At 27.0% G+C, this 9123-nt stretch overlaps 2 protein-coding genes across 3 annotated transcripts in view; one reads left to right on the top strand and one right to left on the bottom strand.

Moving 5' to 3' along the window:
• LOC107451959 (testicular acid phosphatase homolog) overlaps window positions 1-9123 on the bottom strand; it is a 539537-nt gene that overhangs the window by 141446 nt on the left and 388968 nt on the right. The gene's annotated exons all lie outside the window — the stretch shown is intronic.
• Window positions 1-9123, top strand: part of LOC107456140 (thioredoxin domain-containing protein 5) — a gene marked incomplete in the record, with an annotated part of 31882 nt that overhangs the window by 16476 nt on the left and 6283 nt on the right. The window contains 4 exon segments of the mRNA XM_071182023.1: window positions 1901-2012; window positions 5361-5561; window positions 7069-7155; window positions 8230-8352. Coding sequence (XP_071038124.1) covers window positions 1901-2012; window positions 5361-5561; window positions 7069-7155; window positions 8230-8352 — 523 coding nt within the window.

The raw sequence follows: 9123 nt of genomic DNA, 5'->3' as shown, positions 1-9123 counted from the left end.
AATAATTAAATAAATTGTTAGTTAAACATCTTTCTGTGAAATTTCCTACAGTGTATAGGATGTAAAAAGCTTAATGCATTTTTTTTTAAATTTTAAAGCGTAGGAAAATGGTATCATTGATCGTAATATCCTTATGTAGTAACAAATTTCACTAGTTTGACAGAGAGATAATTGTTTTTTTATTATTATTAATTTAATATACGAAACTCATTATAATTTCTTGATTGCTTGCTTTGTTTTAATTTTATAAAACGCTTGGATATTTTTATAAGGATGATGATTATAAAAGGAGAGTCAAAGTGTAATTTTTTGTTAACGCATAAAGTAAATTGCGATTTGATTTGCAAAATTTTATGGTGTAAATGGATTTTACAGTAATAAGTTCCAGCCTTCAGGGTGTCAGTATTTCTTACCGTACTTTTGTCAGGAGTATTTTACAGTAGAATATGTGATATGGTATAATTTACTAAAAAAGAAAATGACAGGTATAAAGAATATCACAACTAGTAAATTGCTTACTTTTAAAATCAAAATAAAATATGTATATATATATGTATATATATACACTGATAGATGTCAGACACCGATGAGAAAACTATCAAAATCCAAAATTAATATTAATTCTAAGAAAATATTATTTTCACAATTATATTTATGAAAAATCTTCAAATTATAAATTAATTATTTTTTTAAAAATCTGGGCATTGCAAAAAAATATTTTCAGTCAGCCATTAAAATTTTAAAAAAAGATTTTTATTATCAATGGTATGTTTGGTGTGTACTTTAGTGGAAAATTTTTTGAAAAATATTAATTTTTGTGAATTTTTTCCAAAATGAAGTTTTTTGAGCTTATAGTGTAATTTTTAAACTGTTGAAAAAAAAAAAAGAATCGAGTAGAAGAATGTGTGTTCTTATAGATTAATTTAACAATGTTTTTCAGAAATCTTTTGCGGAAGAAAATTGGAATTTGAATGCCTTACACCTGAGACAAAGCTATAATTTAAAACTATGTACACTATATTGCCATAAAAAATTATCTGGGTTTTAGAACAAATAAATAACTCAAATATTTTAAAAGTTATTAAACTTTTTAAAAAATTCACAATTTGACAAGATTTTACCAGCTTGATAAAAATTATTAACATTAATGAATAATTCTAAATTTTGTGCAAATTTTTTTTTATCATAGATAATGCAGTGTTAGAGAAACTTTTAAATACTGAAAAAATTTATCAGAATAGATTTTTATTTTTAAAACAGTGTGGGTTTATTTTCCATGCAAATTTTTTGAGCAGTAATTGCTATGGAATTTTTAAAATCTTGACTCCTTTTAATTGTACAATAGTCTTAAGACTTTAATCACTTTTGGACCTGCATGATTTATGACAATTTTCAGTTTTCTCTATCTTTTATTTTTTCAGCAATTACAATAATTTCCACGTGGCTTATTAAGTTTTAATATTGCCAATATAATATTATTGTGACATGGATTTTCAGTTTTCAAAATCAATTTTTTATTATATTTTTTATGAAACATAAATTTTTACATCTTACCTCAATCTTAATACTGATTTAACAATTTTTTTCTCTCATCTTGTAAAGAAAGCAAATTCAGGTTTCTGGATTTCAGAAATCCAGATTTTGTAGTGTTCCAGATTTTAGGTCCGAATAGTTATACTGTATATTGTTGTAAAGAAAGCAAATCATTTAAGAAAGCAATCAATTTAAAGAAAGCAAATCATAAATAGCATCTGTTTTATTCATGTTGCATAGGAATTGTTAGGTGCCCATAAAATCATAATCAAGTTTCGTTTATTTTTAGATTTTAATACCTTGCAAATTCTTTGAAAGGTTTTGGTTCATTGTGTTTTAGGTATTTTATATTCTGAATTTTTTTTAGGCTTATTTTCTATGACGTTGGAGAGAAAAAGGGTATAAAATACCAAGGAAAGCGTGATTTATTAGGACTTGAAGAATTCATTTCAAATAACCTAAAAGAAGAAAAAAAATCAGTGAGTTCATAATACTTTTTATGTGTGGCTGATAAAAATTTGAGACAAAGCAGCATAAAGCTACCCCATCCTTCTCACGTTAGTTCACTTGTAAAAATTCTCTTATCTTCATAAAATGTTTTTTTCTTTTATAATTTATTGTGCATTTATTATACTAAGACCAAAAACAAATTTCAGTCTAAGGTCTTGTAATCATGATTACAAGTAATCAAAATACAGTAGAGCGCTGATTATCCAAGCTGCTCGGGACCGAGCATGGTTCGGATAGTGAAAGTTCGGATAGTTGGAAAATCGTTTAAAATCTAGTGTAAATGATTATTATTTATGCAAAATAGCTCTGGCGTGTTTAAAAGCTTCTTTTTTTTTTGTCAATTTTTAAATATTTTTAATTAATTTTTTTCTTTTACTTTCTTTTTCATTTTGAATTATTTTTATCATATTTCAGTTTTTTTATAATTTTTTCGTCAATTACTGATTTTACCACATTTTTCATTATTTTCCATTGCAAAAGAAATCCAGAAAAGATTTCGTTTCAAAGAAGATGCATTTTACTATTTTTTTTGAGCAGTCATATATCTCATATTCTTTTTAAATAAATCAACTGAACTGGATCAAAATCATTTTGACATTCTAGCCAATTCATTGCAAAATCTAATGAATTGCATGCTTCCATATGAGAAGGTCCACTATCTTGAACTTCATCACCTACTTCTTCCTCTTAGTCTTAGTAATTTTCGCTCAAAATTTCAGCAACAATTTCATTATTTTCATTCCGAAAGATCTACTGGTTCAGAAACTTCAGTTTCGTTTGTTTTTCTGTTAAGAATTTTATTCCAAGATTTAAGATTCCAAGCACTGTAATCACTAATCATTAACCATAAGTGACAACTTCCCATTCCCCAATTATAGAGTTTTAGCACTTATCTATTCATAAACTCCTTCTGCATTCCAACCATTGTAAACTATCAAAATGAAGCTCGCATTCTTGGAAGATAATTTTCAGTTGTAAAGGGATATGTAGGTTTAACTGTATCACAATACATGTATGTATGGCTACTATAAGAAAACTGCTATAAAGGTTGTAAATTAAATATGTTCTTCAGATGTAGAGGATATTATTTATTCTTTACTTTAGAAAAGTAAATTATTTATTCTATGCTTTAAAAAAAAAAAACGAATTCAGGCATAGTTTGGATAATTGGACGTTCGGATAATAAGGGTTCGGATAATCGGAGCTCTACTGTATATAATTGCTTGTAATCATGATTACAAGTAATCAAAATATATGATTGCATGCAATCTTAATATTGGATTGCAAGTAATTAGGATTGTAGACTACAGTGAGACCTCTAGAAAAGACCATCCTCTATTTACGACAGTGTTTTCACTACAGTGCGAGAATCTCTCATATTTTTTTCCTTTCTCGCATTAAAAAATGATTAACAAGATAAAGTTCGCGCACTCTATTAATCAATTTTGAAATGCTCGAATTTTGGAAAAAATTTCGTCTTCCTCCATTTTGAAAAAGACATGTGTTAGAAAAGAACAGCTACAACAAGTGTTGAGAGAAAAAAATGAGTCCTTTATAATAAGTTGTTTAAAGTTGCTCTATTTTTAGTTGTTAATGAATTACCAAACTCACTCATCGACAATTTACAGCAATTTGTATGTGAAAACTATGCTGGAAGACCTAACAAGGAGTATGAACATGGAAATAACTTCAACGAACTTCATTATTCTATAGCAGAAGTAATTCAAAAGCCTATGCAGGCAGATGTAGAGGATAGGAAAGTGTGTGCACAATACTCAAAACTTCACCGAGCGATCGGGCAATCCTTCACACTAAATGCCCAAAACTTCAAATAAGGAGACATAAAAAAATATCAAAGCAAAAAATTTAACAAAGCATATAAGTAGATTACAAATTATACAAAATATTTATATGAGGCTCTTATTTAGAGAGTTCTTTTTGATGATACAACCTCATGTTGCAGTCAGAGTGCACTAAAGACTATGCTATCAATGATTTACTTTTAGAGTTGAAAGTAAAATTAGAAGAAAAAAAGTTATTTTAGAAAAAACAAGCATCTCAAACAATCAAACCTCTTATCATCTTTTAAAGCTCACAGATTTTTATGATATAAAATTAAATGCAAATTTAAACAAAATACGTAATTTTTTATTTATGTAGAATAGTTTATGAATGTAAAATAGTTTATGCTCATAATTATATCAGGTGGTATCATTTTTGTAATAGGCACAAAATGTTATTCATAGATCTATCTTTTCATGACACTAACAGAAGTGGCATTTTTGCACCAACAAAATGACACTGACTAAAATTAAAAATGTTTGAGAAAAATCCTGTACCTTTGATAATGTACCTTCGAAGTCAAAGAGGTAACTTCTTAGAAAAACCAATCTCCATTACTGGCCATTTTACTGTGAAACACAGAATAGTCGCTTCCAAAAGGTTTCACTGTATATGTACAATTGCATCATACAGTACACAGATAATATAATGTAGTGTATAATGACATATTTTGTGTGCTTTGACATGCAATGTATGTAAGGATAAATGTAACTAAAATATATATAAATATATATTAGCCTAATGTATATGTAGGTAAATACGTATGTACATGCATACATTTTAGTTACACACATATCTATACTTATACTTGTATGCATAAAATTGCATATTGTGTGCATAAAATTTATTTACAAATGCATCATCTAATATTTATGTGTATGTGCAAACAATGTAGACATTTTGTACAAATTTAAGTTCAAAACAAATTTTAGAATTTAATTAGAATAGCAATTTTATCAGAGTTTGAATTTAAAAAAATTTTTTAGATTATCTTGTAATTAAATTATTTAAAAACACAGCTCTATCACTTATTTCTATAATAGTGTCAATGTAGTTTTACATTAAATTCGTATTTTTTAACAAAAAAAGTCTTTGGTTTATCTCTTTCTTAACCCCTTGACATATAATTTCTTGATATAGAAATGATCTTTTATTGCACTGTAAACAACAACTCGCAACGGAATGTTGACCGGCTCATGCCAAGCCTACGAATTATTTAGAAATAGCTGTGTATAAAAATCTACTAAATTGAATTTATTTAACTAAGAATCACAATTGATAAACTACCACTTTAAAATATCTATTTGCTTTCCGGAGCAAGTTGGCATCAACAAATGACCTCTCCCAGACGTCTTCGTATGTCAAGGGTTTAAACAGAATGAATTAAAATAATATAATAGAAGACAATCGAGTGGTAGAAAATGTATTATACTGTAATTATACTCTGTCTCTTCCAATTTTTTCTTTTATATCAGATACCTCCTCCTAGCTTAAAAATGTCACCTGGAAGTGGTGCAATAGAGTTAACTGATGAAAATTTCCATCAAGTGATAGATTATGGAATGCATTTTGTAAAATTCTTTGCTCCCTGGTGTGGTCATTGTCAGAGAATGGCCGGCACATGGGAAGAGCTTGCTATTTCATTGCAACATGACAAATCAATAAAAATAGCCAAGGTAAAATTTATTTCATGAACTTTATTTCTTTCTTTAAAACATACTGTACGAATTATTTATTATTGATCGAAAGCAAAAATTTATAATCTTTAATCCTGCAAGTCTTTATTTTATGATAATTAAGTTGAAAAGATTGAAAAGCAGCACTTTTAAAAGAAAGAAAAAACATTTAAATAAATAACATTAATAATTTTTTTTAAACAAAATGAAGTAATTCAGTTACTGATATAACGAAATAAATTAGTTCAGTTCTTGGCTATTGAACTGATCTCAGATATTAGCTGTAGAAACAACGAAAACACTTATACTTAGAAAATTTCGGAACGTCAAGAAAGAAAAATAAACTCCACTTATGAAACAAAATTGTCATATCCTTTTGTTTATGTTGTTGAATGATTTGCTGGGCTGGAAAGGAAAACATAAGTTTCTTAAGCTCTTGCAATAGGCCAATATGAATGCTTGTTTTGTCATTAAATGAAACATTTTGTTGCAATTTGGCACAATAGCAGGTGGTAGCAAGGACCTTGCTGTAATAATGAGAAGATTTGTTATCATTTAACATACAAAATCTTTCTTTAAAAATGATATCACATTTCCCAATCACAATTGTGTCGAGTTTTTTAATTTTCTCATCAGACTCAATATTGACCCTTTGATGCATATGAGATATCAATGTCATACGGGATACAAATGTCAGTTTATCTGATGCTCTAATCTGAAGCAAAAATATATTTTGCTACGTTTTAGATCTAAAAACAGTCTATTAGTTACTAAAAAAATCTGTCAGATTATCAGAATTATATTTGTACTAAAATATAAAATCCAAAAAAATTTAGTTTAAAAAAAGTTTTTTATTCACTCATACTCAAAAATGTATCAATAATTGATTAAATTGATAAATTAAGGAAACTTCAATGATGAATAACTTTTTCTCTTAGATCTAAATAAGTGGAAATTTTAAAAAAATATTGTTTGGAAGTGAGCTACATTATGGAGATTTTACTTTTAAAAAGAAAAAGAGACCCGTGTTTCATGCTGTAACTCATGACTATAAGTTATTAAAATGCTAAATATAATATTTTTCATTTATTTTTACCTAAATGAATACAAAATAATAATAAAAAACAATAATGAAAAATATGTTTAATAAAAATTCTGTGTCAAAGGACTAAGAAGAAAGTGATAAGTTTAATTATTTGCTGTCATTTAATAAATAGTTTTGTAAATACAGCCACAAAAAAAAAAATACTGTTTTCGTGTAATCATACACAATATTTGATTTTGATAGCTTTCTTTTTGGGAGACATTTTTTTTGTTTGTAATTATTCAGTTGATTTTCAGTCCATTTAATGTAGCAAAATATTATTTAGAAATAGTGGCTTGTATTCTGTTTGATTTATCTGTGAATAATAATTACTTATCATAATTTTTTCAGCATGCATATTTAAATTGTGTCTTAGGTAATTTTTTTTAAAACCATATTATATTAAAGATTTTTTGTCTTTAGGTTGATTGTACTGTGAATAAAATGGCTTGTACTGAATTTGAAGTGAAAGGTTTTCCCACACTGTTATTTATTATAAATGGGAAAAAAGTAAATATATTTGATTATTTTATTTCGTATCTAAAGTATTTGTAAAATTTGCAAATTCTCTGAGCTATATTATTATTTTAGAAGTCGATTCTGCACTTGATTTTTTAAGTGAATTTTACATTAGTTTTAAATAAGTTTTAAGTAGTCATAAATTTTAATTTTCACAATGTTCTTTTTAATAATTAAATTTATATTTCTTTAAGACAGATTGTGACTGATGCTTTTAGAAAATCTTATTATTTGAAGCAATTCAGATTATTGATGTTCAAATAATTGGGATTCTAAAACATTTAACATTGATTGTGCCCCAAAATTCTGGGTTTTTCGTATCATCCCTCCAGGTCTAGAAGCTGAGCATGTGATTTTTTCACAGAATTCCGCATATCTCTAGACCATTAATTTGTTCGCGAATCAAAACTTATAGTCTGACGAAATTTTCACCGCATTCTAAAATTTTGAAAGTAAGAATTAAGTTTTACAATCTAAAATTTAAATCGTGTTGACGAGACGTTTTTGTACACATGACTCTTCCGCAATTGTGATTTTTTTTTTTTGGTCGGATTTTTATCGTTTTTAATATTTAAAACTACGGCGGAATCTGCTAATATCATGATTCATATTTTCTCGATTTTATACCAAACATCGATTTTCATATTTACCTGATTTACAAGTTACTCATTGTGAATCATATTCTCGTGATTTAATCCCGCAATTCTTGTAAGAACTAAGTATGTTCCTAAATTAGTTACAATAAAAATGTGATATTCTTTGTTAATAGGTAATTTAATTATAAATCTTAGCTCACAAAAATTATATTAAATATGAATTGTATATAAATTGATATCTTGTTATTGAGTTTTAGCACAGAGCTCAATTGTTTGTTCGAGTTTTGAAACTTACAGAGTTTTTCACTTAGTGTCACAATCAGCCCTGATTTAATATAAAAGTTGTTGTTGAGAACTTTCACTAACTTATAAATTATGATTAAACAATTCTTAGCTAGAAGCCACAAGCAGAATGTCTTGTTTAAGCAATTTGTGAATTAAGCTTTAATCTGTGGTGAAAAAATTTCAGGTTGAAAAGTATCAGGGAGACAGGAATCTTGATGGTTTTAAAAAATTCATTTCCGAAATGAAAGCAGCTCATCTAGATGCCATTGAGGCTGAAGAAGGGAAAATAGAATCAAATCAAGAACAAGTATGTTAATTTTTTTTTCTCTGTAATTTCCTGTCATACTATTTTGCTGATATGCCTTTTCAGTAACAAACATTTAATTAATAACATTTTCTAAGGTATAGTAGTGCTATTTATCTGTATAATTTTCTTCAGTTTGAAAATAAAGAAAGATTAAGGATTTAAATCGATAGATGTAATATTGTAAGAAGAAAAATTCTCATACTATTCATCATCATACTGTGTTTGCTAATATATAATTGGCTAATTTATATTTATCTTTTCTAATTATACTATTTTGCTGGCATGCCTTTTCAGTAACAAACATATAATTTATAATATTTTCCGAAGTATAGCGCTATTTATTTGTATAGTTTTAATCAGTTTAAAAGTAAAGAAAGAATAAAGATTTAAATCTATGGGGGCAATATTGTTAGAAGAAAAATTCTAATACTTTTTGCCGATCATACTATTTTGTTGCTAATCATAGTTATTTAATCATAATCATTTAATTAAAAAAATATTAAATCAATAATTAACATTTTTAATGAAGTGCCTGATTAAAATTTGAGGATGTTATTGGTATAAAACAGTTGAGTTTCAGGACTAGATTCTGGGGCGAGTCTACCCATTTTAGTTTTATTTAATTTTCACTATTTTAAATTGCAAATAAAAAAAATTTTACCAGCGGAGGACTTAGTTCAGACTCTAAGGAAGATGGCGCTGTAGTAGTTTGATCCGTTTTTATTTATTTGGTGTCTTTTTAACCGACGTGTGTTCAAAATTAGGCAGTGG

Source organism: Parasteatoda tepidariorum, chromosome 6, assembly GCF_043381705.1.
Source record: "Parasteatoda tepidariorum isolate YZ-2023 chromosome 6, CAS_Ptep_4.0, whole genome shotgun sequence".
Classification (NCBI taxonomy): domain Eukaryota; kingdom Metazoa; phylum Arthropoda; class Arachnida; order Araneae; family Theridiidae; genus Parasteatoda; species Parasteatoda tepidariorum.
This window is presented reverse-complemented; position numbering and strand designations above follow the sequence as displayed.